General features: G+C 43.2%; 1 protein-coding gene across 1 annotated transcript in view; it reads left to right on the forward strand.

The window, feature by feature from the left end:
* The window catches only part of cdh13 (cadherin 13, H-cadherin (heart)), a 272,809-nt gene that overhangs the window by 115,425 nt on the left and 130,541 nt on the right, over positions 1-26,843 (forward strand). The window contains exons 5-6 of the mRNA XM_062389254.1: positions 9,865-9,870; positions 10,370-10,522. Of these exons, the coding sequence (XP_062245238.1) occupies positions 9,865-9,870; positions 10,370-10,522 (159 nt within the window). The remainder of the gene's footprint in view (positions 1-9,864; positions 9,871-10,369; positions 10,523-26,843) is intronic.

Genomic DNA, 26,843 nt, shown 5'->3' on the forward strand with positions numbered 1-26,843 from the left:
TGCATATTTTATTGATTTAGCCATTTGGCATTGACCATATTAAAGATATCAAATGTATTACAGATAGAGATATGTCCTCTTATACGTGTTTAGGAACAAAAGTGATGTATTTAAACTTCTGTGCATATTTATTACATTGTCACACCAATAATCATACCTGAGTTGTTTGGGGCCTTTGCACACCAGCAGCATGAGCTGACTTTCTTAATTTCTGTAACTTTGACTAATTGACTTAAGTTAGAAATGAGCCATAGGGTCTGAAGCCGAATCCTGTTACTTTTGCTTGAGTTTTACTTCACTGAAGGGATTCTGTTTCCCTTGGTAATATAAAAAACTAAAATCAAAAATGTTTTCCAATGAGCCATTCCTCTTTAATATAATCTGACACACAAAGAAACCACCTGAACATAGGAGACATGTCATCCTGACTCTATTCAAACACATGGTACAGGCTCCACTCAAGAAAGCTCGATAGTTTAATCTCCATCTCAGTTCGATTTATAAATGTTTGTGTTTATCTCCCAGATCAGAGTGCAAATTATTCCCAGGGCACAAAAAGCACGGCAATAAATAGCTGTTGTTGTTGTTGTTGTTGATCAGTGATAATGATGATGAATCTGTTTGTATTTTTCAAAACATATTCTGACGTGAAGCTTGAAACCTCCCACTATTGAAATTAATGGCTGTGCAGCAATGATTCAAGAGATTTGTTTTTAGCATCTCGAAACCAAGACAAAGCAGATGGATTTAGCAGTGAACTAGCAGAGAAGCACTAGTTCCATTGAGCTTTTAAGTTTAATAAGAACAAATTTATAAAAAAAAATTGTGCTTCAAAAACATTAGACCACGTATTGGAGTGTTTTGTTTGCGGCCATTTCAGAACTGTGAGTAAAACACAGTGAAAGCTTTCGATATTAGCCTCTGAATACGAAGGCGAGGGTCATACATTTTATACATTTTCTTACTTATTTACAATTTGGAACCTCCACAGTAGTGATAAAACCTTGTGCAGCGCTTTGTTTTCATGTTCTGCAAAGTATTGAAGCTGTTTCCCATAGAAAATTGACTTTAAGACGTAACCATTTCAGACTTGTTCCATCTACTCTTCAAGGCTGTCAGAGACAATATTTCCAAAAGCATATAACATATACTTGAAACAGAAAAACACAGATTTTACTTCAATATTAATTTAAGATTGGATTATTAGAGCATCTAGGGTCTGTTATGTGCTCTGAATGGTGTCTAGGAAATCTGCTGTAGATTGGATACGGACAATAATATAAAAAAAAGAAATGTTGCATAAAGGTCACAAAGTTTGATGTAGTTTCTAATTCCCGTCTCATCATCAGCCCACAAAATATTGCAAATATGATCTTCTATCTACAAAGAGAACCGTCAATCGTTAAACTCCCTGCTCTGTTATTGACGAGACGCATCAGATCACTTCTACATATAAGTTATTTTTAGCTTGAGGCGAATTAAGTAAAGCTAAAGCAGTGACAGCATCAGCGTTGAGCTCATACACTGAACAGATGTCAATAATTTCTGCAAAGACTTTTACTGATGTTTATTTATGTTGATATAATCTTGTGTGAAGTAGAAGAACATATTTACAGAATCAATACAGTTGCCTCACTGCTATTATATGAAACAAGCGCTATTAAAGTTATTTGTTAGAATTGAACACAAAGTGGAATTTGCTCCACTAATATCGTTATTTCCAATTATTGTATCTGCTTTACTCCTGCACCGATAATTAAAGGAGCGAGGCAGCTGACCCATATCTCAATGTGCTGGTTTAACAGATGCACTTAGGTAATAAATAAAACCTCCTATAGGATCAAGCTGTTTTTTTCTAGGAAACACTCTTTACATCTAAGACCAATCGTTAGGGAGAAATGAGGCCCTGGTCAGAAACTGTAAGTCAGATCTGTTATCACAGGTTTTCTCCCGAGAGCAGAGGAAGTAAAGTCTTGATTTAGAAAAAGACAAAGGACACAATTCAAATACAAAAAATCCCAGGAAAGGTCCAAAACAAGAGGAGGATCCAAAGACGCAGGGAAACAACAGAGAGGTGGAAAACTAAGGTTTGAGGCAATCGGGCAGAGAGCGAGTAGAAACAAGCAAAGACATGAGACTGCTCCATGAAACAAGCCCCCCCCCCCCTCCCCCAGCACTCCTGCTTTGCTTGGAGAGGCTCCCTGGAGGCCCGGCTCTGTGGGTGCATCCAGTACCATCTGCGACACAAGCTAGATCTCCTCCTCTGTGTCTCAGAACCATCTCCCATCAGCATAATGAATGCTGATGGGAGATGGTTCTGAGACTCCTTTCGGTGGGGGGGGGGGGGGGGTAGAGAAGGAAGTCACAGGCAGCCAAATCTGCAAGGTGCATCGTGGCGATGTGGAGCTCTTGGTTGCCATATTGCCGAGCTTCAGGTGGGTTGGCACCAAACGTCAAAATTGGGAAGCAAATGATTACCAGCAGCATCTGAGGTCACCGGTAAAGAAACATCCACATTTTGAGGTTTTGTTTCAAGTTATATTTCAACATTTAAAAGTGCAGTTTCAGACAACAACTTTGTGTTTGTGTGTTTTCTTGCACAGATAAACTTTTAAATAAACACAGTTAAGGAATCTTGATTTTGCAGCACATTCAGTTTTTTTCGCTCCAATTAAACCTTAAATCTAAAACATCATTTACAAATGATTTGACACTGCATCAACTGCTTATACTGAGATATATTTCATGTTTTCTTTACGGGCAGATAAATCATGAACCATGTTTTGCCGCTGGATGTTTTCTCATTGATCATTCTGTTATTTTACAGCCTATATGGCACATTAACATTTTTATATTTAACTTCTTCAAAATAAAGTTTGTTGGAGACAAAATATGAGTTGAGCTGAGTTTGGGTCTGAGGAAAAATAGTCTGATGAGGGGAAATCAAATCATGTTAGTCTATAACATCCAATTGAATCTCTTGGCCATTCAGACAGTGTTCTCAGCACTGCTGTCATTAGGATTCTCCGTGGCCGTTGAAGGCCGTGACATTACTGCTCACATTACTGCAAAAGGTGTGAATCTCATTTCTCTATGAATTCAAGATACCGTTTTACTACATTATCGGGGGTTTTCAATAAAGGACTATTTGCATGTTTTTCTCCAAAGCGTGCTCCTGCAAGAATTTATTCATTGTTTTATCACGGATGAAGGATTTTATTTGTCCAGCTCGATCCCCTGTGCGAAAGGCCAAAGATGATGTGACGCCGCTGATTATTTATATCGCAGATTATGAATGGGGTGGTGCTCCGACGTGCATGGGCCTGCAATTGCTCTTCCAATAATTTTCCTCTCGTAGTCTGTGCAGCAGTTAAATCACATTCGGGGACAAACGGTCAACAGTGCACTCCATAGAAACTAAGCTATGCTGGACCCAGTTTACATTTGTCCATTTGCATTCTACAAAGTTTCTCTATCTCTAGATGTCAAGCAGGTTTGTTCGAGGTACCACTGGGAGCTAGCAGATCCACCACATATCCCACTGACGGACATAAAGAAGGTATCCCATAATGAGCCCTGCACGTAACAGATGATTGTACCATGGCCGCAACCCAGAGCCATGGTCTCATCCCTGCACTGTTGGTGGTGTTTTCCCTTTGAAGCACCTCAAGGGTCACGATAGGTTGATATTAGCAGTGTTGGACCACAAGATTATATTTCCAGTTGGACGACTTTATTCCACCGGGGGTTCGTGCAAAGTTCTCCTTCAGTATCCTGCAGGAAATGAGCAGAAAGTCTGCAGATAAGTTCTCGCTCCATAGGGGACCAAGTGATCTGTGTAGAACAGGCTATGCTATCGATCGGCTCTGGATTAAGTTCAAGTGCCGCCTGATGGATAACAGCCATTCCAGTACTTCAACACTTTCATGTGACAAATTGGAATTAAATTGCGTTCACGAGATGGACTCTTTCTCTTTCTCTCCTTCCATTGTGGTCACTTAACTGTCCTTGTTCTCCCCGTTCCTGCTTCTTTCCACTCTCCATTGGCAAGCTCCACCCATTCCTCTGTCATCCCTGCATCCCTCCTTCCCTCCATCCGGCTCCGCCACCTCCACACCCGGATTTGCATGAGGAGCTAATGTGGGCTATTTTACCCAATAGAAGCTATATGTCGGCGACTTGGTGAAATAGATTTTCCACCCCGATGCCTTTGCTCTTCTTATGCAACATACCTCCATATGGCAGCTGTTCATTTTCTATGCTCCCTCCTCCTCTCGGGGAGATAAGCAGTCTGAAGAAGGGGGAGAGGTGGGATTGCATGAGCCTCGATTTGACATGTATGAATGTGTGTGAGTGAGCATGCACATATGCAAAATGTTTGAGTGTGTACTGGTGTGTGTGTGTGTGTGTGTGTGTGTGTGTGCGTTAGGGTTGGCCGGCTGTCAGCGGGAGTCACAGGGGAAGGGTAAGAACCTTGTTGTTTATGTCACACCTCCTGCTAGCTGTGGAATTGTTTTGATACAGAGGTTTCCCCCCTGCCCTCCCTCGGGGGCCCAGTAACCGCTCACAGGGACTCACACGGCAGCTGGAGCGTGCAATGAAATTGATATGCTTAAATGTGTCTCCTAATATGTGCCTCTTTATAGATCCCTCGATCTCCTGGAAAAAAAACAAATGGGGCGAGGTTCACTCACCGGGCTCTGCTGCTCTTGTGTGGCACCATGTACGACTGGTTCTTAAATTGGGCGTGAGGACGGGTTGCCATTATTTGTCCTGTTCATTGTTCTATATTTTGTCTAATCAGTCTGACCATGCATGCACAATGAATAGGGACGTTCCTGCTGTTCCGCCCCATGGGTGGATTGCAAGAATTGGCAACCGTTCTCGAAGAAGCCCCCCCCCCACCCCCCCACCCCATGCAACCCCTGGTGGCTCACTAGGCACATTATCTGAAAAGTTCCTCAGCCCACAGACGAGACCATATGTTATCTCCTCTCCCAAATGCCACTGGTGCTGCAGAGGAAGTTTTGTATGAGAGGAAACAAAGTTGTATTATAAGTAAAAATTGAATTAACTTCTTTTTAAACAACCACAGGTTTGAATGCACAAAAACAGGCATGTGTTTTGTAATGATGGTTCAGTTCAGGCTCTTCTGGGGACGTGGTCGTGTCTGCGGTGTTCTGCGATATTGAGGCAACTCCGCCAAGAATCTGCTCACAGAGCTGTTGCCAGCTGCTTGGGCCTTTTGTGCCAGAGCCAGACCTTTAAAAGCCATTAGCCATTCTCAACGATTATTCCCTTCCATCACAATCACACCCATTATTTCAACAGTGCTTGTGAAATACTCTAAAGTACAGACCTGCATTTACTGTATTAGCTACCGATGTGCTCCCTAGGCTGTGGACTGTAATTTGTGTAAGGGGACGGAAGGTGATGAACAGTTGCATATATCGATATAGTTGAGTCATTTTGGTTCTGTAGAACATTTAATAATGGTCATGTAACTTTATTTTTGTGATCGTTCTGTGTTCTGTCGTCTGTTCATTTAATGGAGGGCCAGAAATGGAAGGAGGGATCGATGGATGAGTTCAGCTCGAATTCACATCTTTACGAAAAAAAATTACCAGAAAACTGCAAATCACACAAAAGCAGAGTTGCAAATGAACTCTCTAACAACAAAACATGCACAGAGGCCTGTTCAATAACACACAAAAACATCAGCTGTGTAAACATGAAACACTTTCTGTGCTGCACTTGAGTTGTCAGCTATTCAGTGTTTATCCATCCTCTCCTCAGGCCCCAGCTCACCACTCAAAAGAACACGTCTGACGTGACGTGACAGCTCCCATAAAGCCCGGCTGGTGCGAGGAACAAAGACCTGGTTCTGGTTGTAGCCTCAGTAAATATAATAAAGCGAATGGACGTGTCTGGCACCTTTTGTTTCTGCCTAGCTGTCAGTCTGTCTCCTTCCACTGGCTCGATGCCCTCTACCTGTTGTAAGTCAACTTTTACAGGCATCTTCTTCCTCCTTTTGTTTTTGTAGCTTCCCTGGTACTGTCTCTCCCTCGGTCTGTGTTTGTTGCTTCTCCCTTCAAAAAAAAGTAGCCATTCAATTTAATATTTGTCTCAGTGAGCTGGCAGCCTGTGGGGCCTCGTCATTTAGTCTAATTGATTCTCTTAATTGTCTCAGGAAGACCAGAAAGTTCCTGCCTCTTTCCTCCCCGTCTGTCTTTCAGCATGTTAATCATGCCCGATTCTGCCTGATGTTCACTGGCGCTGAGTGAAAACCCCTCTGACGTTCATTTTAATTCACGACTGGACCCCGAGACACGTCGAGCAGATGTGAAATCCATTTTGAACAGCAAATAAACTGTGATGCTATAAAAAAAAAACAGATTTTCCGGGTGCGAGCTGCCCAGGAGATGTTGATAATGAAGTAATGATTGGTGGAGTCCTCGCTAACCAATCACAGCCCGTTAATTAGCACAATTGTTTTCCCATCATCCTGTGCTGAGGACCTGCCGTCCATGTCTTCCCTGTCCGTCCCGTTCCATCCCTCTCATCAGCCGGCTGGAGCGGGAAGCTAATCAGGCAGAGTCCCGGTCCGAGCCAGGCCTGCTTGCACACACTCACATGAACTGTAGACACATTAATGTTCATTCAAGAGTTTCCAGGCAGAAAATCAGAGTGATTCACAAACACAATCAGACCAACATGCATCCCCCCCCCCCCCCCCCCCCCCCCACGAGGCCTGGGCCCAGGAGTCCTCTCAGCACCTGTGATTGTCATTCCCAGTTGGCTGTATGACTTTGATAGGGATAACACAAGCACCACTTAAGGTTCTACTGCATATTTTCTCTCTTTCTGACGTTTCTCACTGACTTCGACTCATTGTGAATGACACAACACACCCTCACCCTCTCCGGGATCTCTGAAACAGTTGTTTTTGGACTATATAGTTCCAACAAGGTCAGTGTTTTTACTGGAGGGGGTTAAAAAAAACAAACTCACACATCCACAACAAATGTCTGGAGTTGAAATCTTCCCTTATTCCTTCTGAGAGACGTGAAGACCTGTGAGGCTGCCGTCCCTACAGCTGCCTTCAGGCTCTTTCTCCAGAGGAGGTGCATGTGTGAAAGCCCATGTCAGAAATAATACATAATATTTATTAAATTAAGAAATAAAATAATAATATAAAGTCCAATGAATCCAATGTGAGAACACAGCAGGATTGAGTGACGGTCGACAGCCGGCACCACCATCGTGTCGGTGTCACCTTCTGCCTCTGTGTGCTACACCCGGCTGCTCCACCTCTCGCCTGAATGATGCAGAGGATTTGTTGCTGTTGTGAACGCAGCAAATCCCTGTGCAGAGAACCGGCCGCTGCGTTGTGCATGTGTGAAAGGCAAACTGATAAAGTTTGGAGAATTGGGTCTGAACTTTATCTGCAGGTCATGTCTGAAAACGGCTTATGTCTGAGTTGGTGGGTTTATACAGGATTGAATAATGATTTGGCCTGATGGTGTTTTCCTTGGTGCAGGTTTCACACCAACCCCCCCCCCCCCCCCCGCACGCACTTTGCCCAGCGCAGCAGATTTCTGTCCTGATTCTGACGCACACAGAAAAAAACCCACTTCAGTGAATTTGTACTTGTTACATAAGTTCTCCGAGTCTGTGTGTGTGTTCCTAGTTTCCCACCTGTGATGCTTTCCACAAGTTTTAGTTTGTTGCCCCACCGACACCTGACATGAACACATACAGCAGGAGGTTTAACAAACACACACAAACCAGCGCGCATTAACATGCACAACCCAGCACAGATCAAGTGTTGTGGTGTTGGTTCTTCACGATGCGCTCAGAGGTGTTGGGTGTTTGTGGAGCCGCGCCACACCTCCTGTCATCTTCCTGCAGTATCACCAGCGCCACGCTCTTTCATGTCTGCTCGGCTGGTAATGAGAGCTGATAGAAAGAGGTGAGATTCTCCCATCAGTCCTCCCAGTGCACACGGGGGGAGACAGAATCTGCAGAGACAAAGCCACTGGGTGTACGTTTCCGCAACAGCATGTGTGCAAGCTGGAGTGTGTGTGTGTGTGTGTGCACGGTGCAGATTATGACACTTGCCCCCCACAGAGACGTCTCCTGATCACACGCAACTTCTCCTGACACTCATGCTGAACTTTCTGTGTCTTTATCGGTGATCTCTCGTCCTCCCTTCGTCCTCCTCCCTCTCTCATTCCGCATCCTCACACTCACCAGCTGACATCTACGTCTGTTCGTGTTTCTTCCTCCACTTCCTCTTTACATCAATCCAAGTTAAACGCTGAGCCATCTGTTAATCCAACCATCCAACGATGTTGCACCCGATTCTTAATTTTTCAGTTTTCTTCTAACCCAGTTTGTCATTCTCAACTGGTGCCACTGGGACTGCTTCTCAGAATTACCCCATGTCCTGAACGGCAGCCATCCACAAACAAAACAAGCTGCAGGGTGCAGAGAAGTGGAACAGGGATGAATGGAGCATCAGATATGGACACTCAGCAGGAGAGCCAGGATGGCCATGTTAGAGGGAGAGTGGCACACATGGCGCACGGAGACACGAGAAAAAGATGAAGGGGACATCGAGATAAATGGCAGAGAGCTTCCAGAGACTATCAGGGCTCGAGCTCCGTCTGGCATAGGCCCGTGTGACTGCGGCCTCATCTCCCATGCTCTTTCAAGTGGGGAGTAGAAAGGCCTTCATTTAGCTGCCATCCCATTTGAAGTGCGCCCTCATTAAAGGTGACCCCCCATCACACCCTTGTGATCGTGAGGCACAGTGCAGGGACAGCGTTTAGATCCTTGACACGCGGCAGAGGACGGCCCAGTTGGACGTGGGAAGTAGTGGCCGCGCTCTGTGTTTAAGTGGGCGCAGTTGTCGGGATGTGGAGAGTGACACAGTGTTGAGGTTCTGGTCCCACACATAGTAAAAACTCGACTGTGAGGTTAGAGTGCTGATGGCTTTGATTTAAATGGATAGATCACAGAGAAATGAAAATTCGCTCGTTGTCGACTAACCTCTATGTTGATGGAGGTTGTGCGTCGTGTGGTTTCGTGTCGATAAGCCACGACATTCATACAACATGATAACAATGGACACTTAGCATGAAGACATTGTGTAAACGACCTTGTTTTGAGTCAAATTGGAAGTTGTTACCATTTACTTCGATTGTTTTGCACCGTTAACCATTATACAGACTTTGAGATGTCAGTGATGAACTATGATTTTCAGCTCCAGGAATAGACTGACTTGTTTCTCTGGATAAAAAGCTAAACACCTTTGTTGTTAAATGAGAAGATACGTATCAGCATCACTCCTCTACAACAAATGTGTAGCTGCAGCAAACAGCCATTTAGCTCGGCATAGAGGGAGCAGCTAACTTGGCTCTCACTACACACCCCCACTAAAACTTGATTTTTTCACACTGGTTAGATGTTCATTAGTCAGTTTACGAGATGCTACTCTGCAGATTGTGTTGCCTTTTAACGGAGCCAATCAAGTTACTACCTCATTTTCAGTCTTGAGCTAATTGGCTCCGGCTCCATGTTCCCTGTGCCAGTCTTCTCATCGTACCCTCAGCTGGACGAGCCAGTTTCCAATGCAAACCACCTTTTTGAAGAAAACCACTTATTCATGCAAAACCCGATTAAGTTTGTCTACACATCAGATTGTTGGAAATTGTGGTTTTGTATTCAACTCCCTCTCTTTAGCTGTTTCTGCTTTGCCGTGTGACTCTAACATGCTTTTGTTTTCCTGTGTGTTTCTTTCTCTAACCTGCCTGCCCCCTGCTGTGCCGGTGAACCTGCGGATGCCGTTTGCTGCGACAGTCTCACGTGAGTTCATCTGTCCAAAAATAATCTGGGTCAGATTATTGCAAACAGGGATGTTAGCGGACTAACTGGGCAGATCCCATCAAGAACAGTGAACAGTGTGATTGGCTCGACTCCAAAATAACAAAAAAACGAAACATCCACATTTAATTATGGAAAAGATTATTCTCATATGCATTTAACTGCTCCACTCTCCTTATCTAGAAGTTATTCTATAAATTATAAAATTTTGCATGAGTCGAACTTTGCCAACTGATGAAATCAAAGTCTTGTCTGGTATGAATTTTGAATTGTTAGCTGTCAGGGATCTGTAGCAGCCTTTAAGATGCACTAAGCCTCTTTTGCTCAAGTCTGGGTAAACAAAGTTTGATTTCTTGTTTAAAAAAAAAAGGATTAGCAAAATAAGTAATTCTTTACTTCAGAAAGTCGGCTGAGTCAGAATAAAATGGGAGAGGCTTACAGTTGTTGATGTATGTTTGTGTGTGTGTTTGTGTGTCTGCAGGTGATTTTAAAACAGAAGTCAGGGAACCACATCTTCCGACTGACCGGCCCCGGTGCTGACCAGGATCCCAGAGGTCTCTTCATCATTGACATCGACACAGGAGAGGTGTCAGTCAGCCGCTCACTAGACCGGGAGGCCATCGACTCGTACCAGGTGTGTGTCTGTGTCGTCTTTGTCAGATCTGACTCTTATTGTGTTATTGTTTTCTTTCTTATCCGTCCACCTCGACACTCTTCCTGATTATTTGACACATTCATTGTTTTCCTTGTTAATCCCAGTGCTTGTTTATGAAGCTTTTCAACTCGATCAAGTTATTCATGAAAATTAGTCGCTCAAACTAAAAATATTTTCATCAGTTTCTTTTGAGTTCAGTGTGAGTTCTGCACACTGGGAAATGAAGTAATGCAGTTTGTGGAAAGTTTATATTAGTCAGCGTTATTTGGGAAAAGATGAGTCTGCTGTTTTTTTCAAGGTTGAATTGATGCTATAGTTAGAAATTGATGGTTTATATTATAATAATACAGAAAATGGGAGTCTGTCTGAGATGCCCTCTGGGCTCCGTGCCCTCGGGGTTGTCTCCCTTTTGGAAGCATTTCCTCCAACAACAAGATGGAAGAGAGAGGCAGTGCAAATCTTCTTTTTAATTCAGTCTCTTGATCTCATCCTGTGCTCTGAAACCAGACGTGAGTGAGGGCGTTCGGCTGGGTGCAAGCTGTTGATAAGCTAACTGGCTTTTGTAAAAACTCAGAAATAATTTACTCTGTAAATACCAACAGATGTGAGAGGAGGCAGGAGCGGAACAGGAAGAAATAGGCTGCGAGACGGAAACTCACAAACACCAAATATCCTTTGTCTTTCTTCCTCTCTGGAATGAGTGCTGAATATTACATGCCTGATTTAGGTTGTTTACAGGTATGTTTGACACTCTAACAATTGAGCATCCCCGCATCCCACGAATAGCTGGCTAACCGAGGCAGTCAGTCAGAAAACACATCTTACACCCCCAAGCTATTTTAACATAGAAAGAAGTTATCATCCAATAGAGGAGCAGTGTGTCAGTACAGTCTGTGGACACCACACCTTGCTGGTAACACTGTGAAGATCAGGATGTGGAAACGTGTTGGTTCAGTGAACCAGGTTTGAGGCAGGAGCATGAGCTAAACAAGGTCAATCTATGTGAAGTAAATATTCTTTAAGCCAGAAAGTGAAGTAAGTAAAGCCAACAAGACCGTTTGTTAAACCTATCTCCTGAGCTGTGATTTACCAATCAATGTTTAGATAAGAGTTTGAATCAGTCTAGAGGACTTAGAGGTGGTTAAACAGTTTAGTTAGTTTGAGAAATGGGTGGAAATGTGTGTTTGTTTGCTCTTATTTATGCTGCGTGCTGGTAGAGTGTTTGGGTACCTTGCAATGAATACCATCTTTTGGGCCTCTAACCATAAAGGTAGGTTCCAAGTGGAGAGCCAGATTCTATGACTGGTTGGGTGTGTACCAGGTTTCCCTGGAGCCTCTCCTGTTGTCTCCTCTTTGGTAGCTCTCAGAGATCTGGAGATGAGTCCTGAGTTGGTCCTGTGTCAGGTACAGTGGCAGGGTCGATGAATGCCTGAGCATTGAGGACGGTGACCTCTCCTTCCTGTTCCAGATACAGTTGGGTTGATCACCTCGGGAGCGGGAACTAAATCTGACAAGAGATGTGACTCAGGGTCGTTAGGGACTAAAAGTAAATCTCTCCCACACAAGACACTACCTACTCCTCAGATGCCAACTTTACCACAAGTAGCTCCATGAGAAGTCACACCTTCTGATATTTTGACAGGTGGTCACCTCCACCACAAACTGGCTGGAGGGAGCAGGGAGAGTAGAACAGGGGCAGAGATCCATCAGTTCTTTAGCTCTTGAAGCGCTGCCTCTGCAGGGTGAGACCAGGACAAGAGGTACTCGTCTTCTGTAGAAGTTTGCAAACCATAGGAAGTGCTGAAGTGGTTTTAGGGAAATGGGCAGAGGCCATTCTGCCAGCATATACCCCAAATGCTGTAGTAGGGAAAGACATCAAGGTCAACAAAGCATATGTTAGTAATTGGTCACTTGGAAGACGGTAGCGCTGTTCGTCTACATTTGACTGGTTAGCATTGAGATGGTCATGAGCAAATTTCATGCCTCTTTCATGTACTTGGACGAATTCAAGGGAGATACTTCATCCACGCTTGTGAGCAGGGCTGTGATATTACATGAAACAAATCTAACAGCATAGAGAGGGCTATACGACCACACGCTGACAAAGCAACTGCACTTATCTACTCGTTTTTGCTAATATCCCTCAGTGCTGTGACAGGAGAGTGGAATACATTTTTTTTGGGGGGGGGATTCCTTTGTGGCCAAAAGTTGTGGAACTTTGGAAAAGACAATGGAAAAATATGGAAAAGAAGCGAGTGAAGATGAGAGAGGAGCAGAGAATGAAAGACCGGGGACCCTCTCCATAAAGATTTTACTGTCTTCAGAATGGAAAAAGTTTTGTTCAGCACAGATATTTAATGACACAATGACTGAGCTGAATCCAAAGTGTCTGGAAGTGGAGAAATGAGGACGAAAAAATAAAAAAAGATCAAATAGAAGCTATCCGAAGCTTGAAATGTAAAAAGTGAAGGGCCCCTCAATACCAGGATATTCTTAAAGATTTGAATGTGACGATTTTAGATTGTTGTTGAATTATACCCGAGTTCATCCCCTGATAGAGGCATTACTTTACAACACAATATCATCCAAACACGATGTATCCAAACACACACACACACACACACACACACACACACGTGGGTCGCATTTCCACCATGAGATAAAGGTGATTTATTAGCCAGCTACAGATTTTATTATTACCAAGTGCATTACCCGTCCAAAACTGATTCAACTTTGAATCTCTTATCTGCCGTTATTTATTTGCCTCCACGGGGCAAATGCCTCTGAACCATACTCACCCCTGTCTTTGAACGATCTGTCTCTGGCCCTCGTTGCTCCTTTTTGTTGCTTCTGATAACAGAAGAGATAATGCAGGAGTTTGCTTTCGTTTGAATTTAGCTACTGTAAAGAAATAACTGTCAAGGACCTGCTGCTTTGCTAGTTTCATTATTGGACATCGCAGAGATGATGGAAAACATGATGGTTTAGACCAACATGGAAAAAGACTGTCTGTCCGAGAGGTAACCGTGCTGGAAGCACTTTCAGAGATTCGTTAAATACAACTTGTATATAAGCTGAACACATTGCACCATGCAGATCATTTCAAAACAACAATTTGTTATTAACTACAATGTGTTATGGATTTAAGCTTCAACCACACCAAATGTGTTTTACTTGATTATGAATCTGACTACCAGCCCGAGATTGAGATAAGAGGATAAGACTGCTTCTCTAAAATAAACAGCCTTCACAGTGTGATCGTAAAAGCTCTCAGACCTAATTGAAGGCTTCGGTCAATAGCTAAATAATTCCATCACTGTGGCGGAAATAAACACAAAAAGCAATCTGATATGCCACGGCTGTAATGGAATGGAGAAAATTAGCTTTAACCATTAATTATATCCTTCAATGTTTGTGGAGCCACCACTAATGATCATTATCATTTGTACCCTGATAGCTGTAATCCCCGAAGGCCTACAGACACACACATATACACACACACACACAAAAACACACAAACACACACACACACACACAGACATGCCGTGCACACAGGCATCACATTTTCGTATCACTTTTCTTCCCGGGCTCATTCCCCTCAACAGGACATGCCCGACATCTTGCTCTGTCTCCTCTTATCAAAGGGAGATAGTACGTCTGTGTGTCTCCGTCATAACTCAGAACAAGATCTCCTCTCAAATGCACCTTCAACTTTTTTTCTATCCGCGGCCCAACACTGAGTGCAGAGGGGAGACTGAATCTCTTTTTACAGTGCCCAGTGGTCCTGGCAGCCTGTCCCAGTCACATTAATTAAGGGTGTCCCTTTTCCCCGCCGTAGCTAATGGCTCGTGTGGGTATGAGACATGAAATATTCAGGGCTAGATTAAAATGATCATTACTCTGAAGGCGTTTTATTGGCAGAGTGAGAGAGGAAAGCTCAGGTTCTCTCACTCGTATATGACAAAGTTCTCTTTCTGATAGATGTGTCAATTAAAAGCTGTTATCAATATTTTAATATTAGCATTAATTCACATGACCACTCGTGCCTTAAGGCTGTTGCTTGTGATAATGGACACGCGGATATTTGCTCTGCCGCCTCTCAGCCTAATGAAGTGATTCTTTTTGGTTATTCAGCTCAGAACTGCTGTTTTTGTTTTGTTTCATATTTGATCCTTTTCTCACTTGTCCTCGTTTTCAGTCGAGTAGGCTCTTAAAGCAACAAAGCACACCAATCTGCCTCAAGTACCAAATACTGAGTTAAATATCTGGCTTTTCAACTGCATCATGATAGAGACCATGGACTGAACATAAATATGAAGGTTGTGTGTCCACTTTCATCTGTTGTAGAAAAAAAAAAAAATATCTTGGCTGTAGATGCCGCCATCTTGAGCTTATGATGTCATCTGCAGTACTGAGGTCCCACTGCTTGTCAACCAATCTCAACCTGGTTAGTGTCAGTGTTATAAGAACTAACTTAAGTAATAGAAAACGTTTATATTTTATTGTTCTACTCTAGTTTGGTCCCTCTGCCAACATGGAGGAGGCAGTTGTGTCCCATACTGCAGCCAGCCACTAGGGGGTGATCTAAGTGGAGAATGAATTCTGATATTCTTAAATCAGGTCACCAGAAATAACTCCAAAGAATCCCTCCTTCTCTGCTGGGTGTCTAAATATGTTCACAATAACAATTTTGCAAGTCACTTTGTGGATATTGTGTTTAAAGTTTGTTTTTCCAGCATCCAAGTAGTAAAAATAACAGTTATTTTTCTATAATACACGAATGCTCTCGAGAAACACACTGTGGATGTGGACGATGTTGATTTCAGGCATGTTATTGAACGTTTCTATCGATTGGTCACCCCGAGACACGAATATAAGATGATCGTGATATAATCTCCCATTCACGATGTTTCTGAAAAAATATTTGAAGTCAAATGTCAGCAAATGTCAAGTTTATCGTCCATCAAGAGAAATTACAAAACTACATTCCACAAACATTGGACATGGCTTTGGACGTAGATTAGATCTTTCTCTCCTGGGAGTGTGGCTTCTCTGTGTGGTTGGCTGCTGGTCAATAAAGACGCTCTGCTGGTGGTCTGCCTGCATCCCAGTGTATCGAAGACTGCCCTACATGCTATATGTGTGTCTCTGTCAATATGCACCAATGCAGCCTTGTACTGTTATGCGTAGAGCTCAGGGTTTCAACCACTTCTTTCTTGCCATCTTCTCCTCATGAGCTGTGTCGAGTTAGAATAAATAGAATAGTTCTCAAGTGTCTTTAAAGAATCAATATTCCAGAATGTGCGGTAGCGAACGTTGCACCATACAATCATATGCTGGTCCATCGACAAAAAAATGTAAGATTAAACACAAAAATGAGATTCAATTTCAAGATAAAATGCTATGCTGCACAACAATCTATATAAAGTAAAATACAATAAAAAAAAGAAGCCAAATAAATAGAGTATCGACTATTCGTTTATCCGCCTACAAATAAAAAATCACTCAAAAGCTTTTCACAGTCGGCAATACTGATAGAAGCATCTGTCATCCACGATCATCACTTAGCATGTAATAATATGCATTTTTCAAAATTGTATGTTTGTGTGCATGTATCCGGAGCATGAAAATAACATGAATTGCTCTGTTTGTGGAAGATGTTCTGAGGGAGAGGCGTGTCGAGCCATAACTCCTGACACACAGAAAGATGACATCAATAATAATGCAATAAATAAATATAAGCAATATGCAGCGCTGATAAGGTGAAACTCCGTGACTTTGTTCAAGGTTGGCAGGTCTGCCTCCCTGTTTTATGGCGAGATGATGATTGATTGCTATTGGCAAAGGAAAAACTCCTCTCTCTACAACACAAAGTCGTTGCACGTCAAAATAATATCAGCAGCCGCTGCGAAGAAATGAAATCAATAAAGTCGAACAGCTTGTTATCTAAACAGCAGAGCTCGGAGTTTGGGAGGCGCAGCTGGAAACGAACGGACGCACACGACGCGAGCAGAAACTTAAACAAACTAAAGAAAACTTAGAAGAACACAATCGCACGAAAGAAAAGGAGCTCAGTCTCATTTCAACATAAGAACAGCGAGGGGTCAAAGCGAGACAGATGGAGAGTGGGAACGCTGAGCAGGCGATTACCAGGAAGCAGGCGAGCAGACAAACAGACCCCCGACAAAATCAACATTTGCTGTGGGAGAGAACAAACAGACACAGTGATCAGCCAGGGCCACATGTTCACGAGGATTTAATGTCAAACATTATTTTCTTATTAAGCTCAATTAGGGTGGAAATGAATGTTAATGAGATGGAAAATGGAGAGGAAGGGAAGGTGTGGGGGGGTGGGGGGGCGCGGTGCTTATTGCTGCGGTTATGACAAGCCCGGGTCGGGTCGTGAGTGGCGGGGAAGCGCTCTAATTGGCTTAGAACAGAGGGAAGGGTAGAATGTGAAGTGATAAATAACAGCCTTGTTTACACAGGTACAGAGACGACCCCTGGTAATGCAGGTCACTCCGGCAGTAAGGCCTTCGTGCGTGCTCGACTCCGAGAGGCTGAAATTTGAGGAAACGCTGCAGTGGACGTTCTCGAGGATCCGTGTGATCACAGAAAATCACTTCTAGATTTGCCGTCGTAAACTGATCGACCCCGACCTGCTGTCTTTGATGCTGTGATTTCATAATCATAAGAAGGACTGTTGAAGTTTCTTTTGAACGAGTGGAAATGAAAGGCGTTTTCAATATTTATATAGGTTTCTCTTTATCCCGTGTGCCTCAGCCGGGGCTGTGCAGTAGAAAGGCGAGTCCTGCCTTGTGATGTCCTTTGACAGCCGATCTGAAAGGGACCATACTCTGTCCCCCTATATTCTGTCTGTCAAGCCGGCGATACCTAGCCGGGACCTATCTCGACTCTATGAAGGCCGAGCTGGGGACTGACAGCTGTTTTAAAATTTAGATTTTTCTAAATATCTGGGCTTTCAGAAAGTTTTGCCCGAGCCGCCTCCTTCAAAACAGTTTTGTTCTCTTGTCAACTGTATAAATAAATCCGGGACATTTTCACCTACGTTTACCTTTTCTTGACAGAGCAGACATCAGACTGTGGCATTCGCTGACATATCTCTGCTATGGAAATTACTCAGACTGTGGCTTTTCGGACTCTTTTTAGAGTGACATCAATTTTTTTTACATTTTTTTTCTTCTATTTTGTAGTCAGCAAATCAAGGCCACGAGGAATATACTAATACCGAGGGGAGAAGTCACCGTATGAGAGCTGGGGAAATAAATGGCACTGACGTCTGCCTCATAGTTCTGCAAGGAAATGATGTAAACAGATAATAGATGACAATACAAAGAATACAATACAGACTCATATAGCGTAGGCACACAGCTGCTTTCAGGACAATGTAGCGCACGTTCTATTTAAATGTACATGAAATATATTTGCATGTGTAATATTTGACAAGAGAGGCTGCATTCCGAGATGTGACCTCTGCACAACAAGTAAACTGTCAGTCACCTGTTTGCATTGTGAAGCTGTTTCTCCACTAACAAGCTGCTGCTGGGTTAATGGTGTGAAGGGGGAAACTGGATTTCTTCACCTTAGCCCCAAAATCTGATCAAATGTCGATTTACATCCTCTGAAAATGTGGGATACTAAATACTAGAGCTCACACACAGTACAAATATGCTAGTTTAAGCATTTCAAGGCAGGTTGTTCTCATTTCTGTGTTAAAATTCCATGCAGCAGAAAGCACCACATTGCTTTAGTCATGTTCATTTATGCAGAAATACCGATCACGTAATTCCCACAATTTGCTAATTTGATGAGTTTGCAGTATTTAAGCCGAGGATCACATTGATGCCGCCACGTTTTTTTTTTTTTGTATAGTCAAGTTCTACAGTCGCTGGATCTTTTTCCATCTTCTCCTTTTGGCTTGTACCTGCTCCAGTCTGCCTGATTCTGTCGGCCGGGGGGGTCAGAGAGAGGGGATTCCTGATTGATCCGTCATGTGGCTGAGGTTGAAGAACTGTGACTGAAGCTTGAAGCCCGGACGTTTGACCCTTCTGGTCACAGACTGTGCCGGGTATTTGTCCGGCTCCAGTGATTGAGTGAATTTCTCTATCTGGATGCCTCTATAAATGTGACCCGGGATTCTCCGGCTAGTCTTCGTGGATACTCTCCTCATTGTGTATCATATGTCAGAATCAAGCAAAGTGACATTTCAGAACTCAGTCATTTTAAAAGTTAAGTGTGGTTTTCTATAGAACCAGCAAAGATGTTCCATTAATCACATTTCAGTGTGATTAATGGAACATCTTTGACCTACATTGACCGATTGGAAACAGCACCTCTGTTTTATTGTTGATTGGTGCTTAAACATCATTTATATCATAAACATAAATCTCATTGTAAGGTGACTGTTTGTTTGATTTTTAGTTTATTAACGTGGGCCAAGAAAGACCCATCACAGTTTTGGTAGATCTGAACCAATAGGAAGATTCAGGATTTATTTTTCAACTTCCTTTCAAATTGCTAGATTGTGACATTTCCATCAATTTCCCAGAGAGTAATCCATATTCTCAATGGGAAATCAAATGGGGCTGATTTCTTGGTGGAGACCTGGTGGAAGTGTGTGGTTTTTAGACGTCATCTCACCAGTGACTCTGTCTCCTCCTAATGTGTTTACTTTTGAACCTCCTCCGGGATAATGTAATAGTGACCCATTTAAAGCCATCACCCACATTATAGTTTGATGTCGCCATTTCGGTGGATGACTCTGGGGCCGTTTCTGCTTCCAGTCCCCGCAGTGGAAAGTACAGCTGCCAGGGTACAAAGGCAGAGTGCATTAGGGGATGTGCCATGAGCCCCAGCAGGCGGTCGACAGGCTGAATTAGCAGCGGTAACGCCTGAGGCTGAGCAACAGGGCACTGACTGTTTAATCAGGTTATCTGGGAGCCGGGGCACAGCAGTGTGTCTGCAGGGGTTTAAGGGGGCTTCTGGAAGGACGGCCGGATAGGGACACAACCCTCCGAGTGGAATGATCCTGACCTGGAGGGAGGATTTAAGACAGGAGGAATGTTTAAAACTTTTAGGAAAATCTCTTTGAACTGCACTCGGAGGAAAGAGATTCAAAGAAAGTTTCTTCGACAGCGGTTTCATTTGAAGTTTGCTTACGACTGAGGATCTATTTTGAAGACTGAAAGAATAAATAAAGACGAAAGTATCTGTGAGAGAAGCCATGAGACAAATGCAAAGAGGACAGACTGTTTTCTGTGTGTGGCTAAAGAGACAATTATGCATGAGAAATAACAAATTATAGCCCACAGGCATTATCAGCGGGGAGCAATGGTGCGTGACCCCGTGGCATTAAAGAACTGTGGTTATATTTCTTAAAGGTAACTGCTATTATGGGGGCAAGAGGATATTTCTGCTCATGTAGTAGATGGTGGTGGTGGTGGTGTTGACGGTGTGTGTGTGTGTGTGTGTGTATCTGTGAGTGTGTGTCCTTTATCTCTTGCCCACATACAGCGACTAAGTGCACATCAGGCCTGTTTTCCTGTGTGCAGGGCAGCGTGTCCTGCTCTCCAGAACCCAGGAAATTACAGAGCAGCCAAGCAGAAAACAGGAGAGGGATTTGGACAACGGGCCTCACCTGTCTCAGGTCTCAGGCTCATGAGGCTACAGCTACTGTAAACGATGGGAGCATTGGTTATTTGAAACAATGGCGCATCTGTGTGAAAGTGTGGGGCATGCCGCTGTGCACGTTACAATGCGGAACATACAAATAAGTAGCGTTTAATTTATTATTTAATATTTTATTGCTTTTATTTGTTATTCTTACTAAACCTCATTATACAGCCTCATCTGCCTCACTCTCTATTGATCCTCTCAGTCTTTTCACTTCTCTGTGACTCTGCTTTAAAATTATTTAGTGCATTTGGCACTTTGATTAGCAAATAGAAAAGTTTGTTAATATATTTCGACCAAAACTAAAAACAGTAATTTGTCTTATATCCATTCAGACACACTGAAACAACACACTGCAGTTGTGTACCTGGTGCATTCAGCTACACTGTACGACTTCACTTTCCAAACTATGCACACAAGTGTTCTTTAAAGGCTGTTGGGCATCTGCAAAATGATGTTTTCACCAGAATGCCACTGATTATAGGGAAAATATTATTTTAGATGCAAATTGACCACAGTGCAACTTGTTGTACAGTGTGTTGCACAATTACCATCCTGTGTGGTTAACATGCTCCTCGCCTCACTGCGTTGATTTTCACCAGCATCCTCCCAGTGTCCAGGACTGGCGGGCATGTTTGTTGACTGGCAACTTCCTGAGTAAAAATTGCCTGTAGTTTGAAATGGTTGCTGGTTGTTTGTCTCTTACCCCCCCCCCAATCGCTTGCCCAGCCTCAGCAGGAGTTTGCTCCAGCCCTCCTGCAAACCCCTCAAAAGATAAACACTGCAGCTAATGGATGGTTGGATGGATGGTTACACAGCACTGCACAAAAGCTGTGACATTTATTTTTTTTGTTCCAAGGGGGAATCACCCTCCCACAGAATCTCAAAAGATACCGGTCATCTTTTGGTTTAGAGATAAAAATGAAATACCTCCACAGTAATTGCACACAGCCGGCCGGCCCGAGGCACCGCTCAGTCCTGAGTGCACCGTCTTCAAGACGCCTGTTAGGACAAATATGAAACATTATCAAAGATGTGGTCCAGACAGCGGCAGACGGACAAGCTTAGTTTTCCAGCAGCCCTCCAAACAGACGGGGCCTTCACTGCCCCGGACAAAAGGAAATTGAATTATACCTTTTTCGAGAGGAGGGGTATTTTGTACCCTGATACACGAGGGACGGCCTTTGTGACTCTTTCAACACTCCTCAGAAGCAGGATTATGTTTTATCTTGCCAGACGGCCGGCTCAATGAAAGACCCTTTTCTATCATTTTCCATCTTCTCCCCCAACTCTTCTTCACCTTCCATCTTTCATTCAATCTCTCTCCCTCCGAGGACCGTCTCTTTATATCGTCCTCGGCATTCCGAGGACCTCTTTTCTGTCGATGTAACGAGGAGCCAGATCACCGACTCCGTGATAAGAGGCAGATAAAAGAAATCCGCACAAAACACAACCCAATATTCAGAGAGAAGATGTTTCCTGAAGAGCTCTCTAATTTATTTTTAATAATTTACCATTTCTGGGATGTTCATGCTGCTAATGACTAATAATAAGGATTTTAATATTCACTCTCACTGGCTTTATAACTACAAATTAGACCAAACACACACACACACACACATTTCCGTTTACCGATTTATGGCTGGTTGCTCAAAGAGCTGCTCTGAGAGTTCATTATCAGTTACTCTAAATTAATGTAAAGTTTTGAGTGTATGATCTGTTATTTCAGTCTGTGGAGTATGTGAGATCTTGTTGGGATCATAGATAAATCAGACGATTATTGGAGGCATGAGTTGCACCACAAAGCTAATCACTTATTGAACTTTACATTGAAACTCCTGTATGTAGGACAACGGCAGTGGCTGGAAAAAATGTGGAATACACAGTTTTCTAATTAATTTGTTTGTAGAATTTGAGCTTCATCTAAGATCTGATTGGATCATTCCAATAGATGGATTTACTTGCTTTGGGTCATTTTTCTGCTCCATCACTGAACATCTACTTAGGTGGTGGGCAGCCAGACCCTGACATTGACCTGTGAGAAACCCTTATAAACCTGGGACCAGTGGCCTCCTCTGTGGTCTCCATGATCTGCTTATGGTCGACTCCTGATCATAGACTCTAATCAGCTTTAGTAAATTCTCCTTCAGCCCTTAGCTGTTCATCTGTGGTTCATATCCGTCTCGCTGAGCACCAGCGTTGCGCCTCAGGAGGGATTCTAACTGGTCATCAGCTCCATTTAACCTGCATGATATGAGGGACACCTGCAAAGTGTGATAACTTCAGTTCAGTATTGTGTTAGCATGTGATTAATAAGCAAATATTGAATTGTCCTCACCTCTTGGGCAATCTCACAGTCATGACCATATGACTGTGGTTAATCTGCGAGGAGCTTGTGGTGCTGAACAGTGTGAGTGCATGGCCCATGCATCCAGGGCTGAGAACCCAACAGTCAAACATCTGCATGCAGCTGAGTTCTCCCCTGGTTCCTGCACCGGCTCATGTTCAGGTTGCAGCAGTGAGGCAGTGGGGGGGGGGGTTTCCTCATCAGTGGGATTTTTCTAAATCATTGCAGTGCACATTATTTGGTTGTTAATTGATACTGGTTCTTTCTTTTGAGGTAAGAACCATACATTAAAAATAACGATTCCTTCTCATGCCTTGATGATGAACTCATGACTCAGTGTAATGTTATAATTTAGTCTTATTTCCTCAGTTTCCTCTTTGTTCTGCCTTTTCTCTGTTATTTCAGACACTAATTCTAAACTCCTGTCTCGTCTAATAGGGACGGATTTATCCTTGTGACTTTGATGTAACGTCTTAAGCTGAGGTCTATTTAATATAGTCTACTTAAATAATGGCCTTTTTCTCTACTCGTATACGATCAAATGATTTTCTAAGTAATTGATAGTCCTTCCTCGATGGATGTTTAAATAGGAATTTATTCCGTAAAGTCGATCGCATTTACAATGTTTTGTGACTATTACACTCTATTTAGTCTCTGGAGTTAATAAATAAGATTTCATTATGTCTTATATGATTTATATCCTGTGGGTCCTTTGACTTTGAACCACAAGTTGTAGTATTTTTGCCTCTAATGAAAAGTTTTAGATATAGAAATCGTTCCTTTTAGCTTGTAACAAAATAACACGACTGCAGCCCGACCATGAGGACTTCAAAATGAGAACACTCAGCATTTTGCTTTCCTTTTTTATTCGGCTCAGGAGCTGTGTCTTAGTCGTTCTGTGTACTAGCATTTTAAACCCCTTGTGAATACATGGTACTTAAATAAAATGAGTTTTTAGATGTGACCTATCTTCGGTCTATGTATTTCAATCAATTGGGGAATGACAGAGGCTTCAAGGGCTTGGTTTTTTGATGGTGGAGATGCAATTTTGTTTGAATTTGAATGACTATGTCATGACCATGGTTTATTTTAGACTAAAACCAGTGTAATATGTTGATTTTCTTGTGTTTCCTGTTTCTTGTACATTCTTGTTTTGCTTGTTTATTATAGATTCATTACCTGGGTCGAGTTTTGTCGTTTTTATTTATTCAGTCACCAAAGTTATGGTCAATTTTAAATGTTAATCTGATGATGGCAGTACATTGAAAGTTTTTAATTCTAATTCATCCTCTGAGCAACATTGATGTAAACATTTTGATAAAAATTTCACTTTGCATTTGTTGAGGTATTCAAGCATTAAAATGATGAAACATCACCGTCATCCCAGGAAATGAAGGTGATGTTTCATCGTAGTTAGAATATCTTATAGTTCAGGGGTTCAGGGAGTTTTTGGTTTAACAGTTTTGGCTTTGATGGCATAAAGTTGTGGTTCCACTTTGCAGAAAAATACCTTTTCAGCAGAAAACTCTTTCCAGTTTCCCAGTTGGTTTTCTCGGGGTCTCCGCGGTGAGAGCATGAAACGCACCTGGCAGCTGTGCCTCCTTTCTGACAGCCTGCTCCCATGGCAGGATTTCATTGGTATAGAAGGATTCTAGCTTTTGAAGGTAGATGCAGCACATTGTAATGGACTGGTGGATTAACAATCCTCTTCTCCCAGTAGGAGCTAAGCTGAAGCCTCAAGGTCTGAGCTTTTGAGAGGAGTCGAGGAAAAATGTGAAAAAATTCTATTGGGAAAATGAGGGAGAGAACCCCCCCCCCCCCCCCCCCCCCCCCGTTGTTATCACACCTCGCTGTGCTGGAAGAAGGGGTTTGTAAATTGAACAGAGGACTAAAAGGCTTTTGTTCACAAGTACACAAGCTGTCGGTGTAACATAGTCAAATGAAATTGTTTTTTACTTAAACACAATGAAAGGATTATGATTTAAGAGACTCTGTTGGATGCTAGATTTCATGATTCTTGTTTAAGGTCTAACGGTGTGGTGGGGGTGTTAGCTCCCCCCCCCGCCACACCGTCATTACGCTAGTCACTCTTCAAATGCACGTCTTTGACAGATCTGCCCCCACATCCCGCTCCCTCTGTGTTCCAGGCTGATCTGACCAATCAAATTCACTTTGCCGGTGAAGTGGATCAGAGAGGGAGAGAAAGCTCTGCCCCCTGGGGGACGGTCTAAACAGTGTCAGAGCAGGACTGGGGTTCTGCCGGGGCGGAGCACGGCCTGCTGATAAAGGCTGAGCCACGGGAGTGTTCTGAGGTGCAGGGCACTATTCACCTTGGAGCTGCCGCAGAGCAGCTTCACCGGGATCTTAAGAAAACGGCAGGCAGGCAGAGCCCCTTTGAATTCACCTCCTCGGCACAGGGAGGACTACTTGAATGGCTCAGGAGGAGATGAATGCAGGGTGAATGTGAAATGAGCGGCTGGCATGTGGAAGGCATTGGAGACGCTTCCATATGCATGACTCTGCCCCCTTTTCACCACTTCCCTTTTTACTCGTCCTATTCTCGTCTGATTTTAAAGATGGGATAAAGCCTCCACGGCTCAGCTTCTCCACTTCTGCCACAATAAGCCAAGCGCTCAGTTGACTGGGCCTTCAGCTTCCACCTCTGCTTATATCCAACCCCTGTAATAAACCTAGCTTCTCATCTGGGCACAAAGGCCTCTCAAAACTCAGAGGTATCCTTGGAGACAGAGGAGAGGTTAGGTTAGGACAGGAGAATGGTGTCACATCATTTTTATTATTGAAAAAAGTATTTACTCTTATTCACTTTAGAATGGTTCAGCTATAGTTGCTCATATTTCTTTATTTGTTTGTCAGCCTGTCTGTGTTTCTCAGAGGAGCATTATCCTGCATCACTGATTCTTTCCACTCTGCGTTGTATAATGAAATCTCTTAAACCTTTCCATGCTGAGGAGCATCGAGCCGACGTCCTTTGACCCACACCAAGGCTGCATCAGTACTGACTGTCTGTGAGGATTATATAGACAGTCACTGTCAGAAGCCTTACATGGATGTGGAATACAGTAAGCATCCATTCTGAATAGATTAACCGTATGATGTAGATCAAATAACTGCAGTCTTTATTTAGAAACAAGGTTCATCTTGAAACCGAGACCTTGGACCCACAGAGATGTTTCAATGTCTCTATGTGAGAGCAACAATGGGTCTCGTGGTCACAGATGAACTTCAGCCAGGTCGTCCAATAAACACAGAGGTAGAAGTCACAGAGTTTATCTCCTCAGCTGCAACTGACTGCTCCTGATCTGGCACGAGCGAATCCTTCCTCTCCAGCTCTCCCTCCCTTGAATAAGTGATTACGTTCTTCACTATACACAAACTGTGGGAGCTAATATTCAACTTGAGATAACCTGTCGCTGTGGCAGAGACGAAGAAGCTTCCTGATTTCACAAACGGGAAAGTGCTGACTCATGTGAGGACGGCAGATCCTCGACTCTGACTCGAGGATCTGCTACTCCCTTATTTAGCTTTATGTTCTTGACAGCCCCCTGGAGGCAGGGATGACTGATGGTGGTGGTGTGTACTGTAACATACACATGCTCGATGCCGGAGGCTGATTGGGTCTCAGAAGACTTTATTATTAATGATCTCACATACTTACAGACATACGCTCTCTGTCACCCTCTTTATGTCGGCCACGCACAGACAAAATAAGATGTCACAGCTTTTTATTATGCAAAGGGGACGTGCACAGGGTGCTTTTATACAGAGCAGAGACCAAGTACCTAGAGAAGCAGGGGCCGGACGAGTGTGAGACAGAAGGAACGGCGCTTCTACAGAATTCAGTTTGATTGATGTTGACATTTTTGCAAGATCAACCAGTTAATTCAGACTATTTCACATGAAGCCTGCATGAGAAGATAAAATGTAAGATTCTGGTTATGAGACAAGAAATAAAATAATCTGTGTTGGTCTTTTTTCAGAGACACAGTTTCCTGTTTGATATTTGCTGGTTATGGATCTATGAGTAGAGTCAGGATCCATTTTAAATAGATATAAGCCGATAAAAAAGTAATACAGGAAGGAAGGAGGGAAGGAGAAAGCTATACTCTTAAGGTGTCCTGATTTACTACTTTAGCATTACCTCTGCCAAGGGGGTTACATTTCCACCCCTGTTGGTTTGGTGGATCTGTCTGTTAGGCAGCAGGATTACACAAAAACTGCAGCAAAGATTTACTCAAAACT

Source organism: Platichthys flesus, chromosome 6, assembly GCF_949316205.1.
Source record: "Platichthys flesus chromosome 6, fPlaFle2.1, whole genome shotgun sequence".
Classification (NCBI taxonomy): Eukaryota; Metazoa; Chordata; class Actinopteri; order Pleuronectiformes; family Pleuronectidae; genus Platichthys; species Platichthys flesus.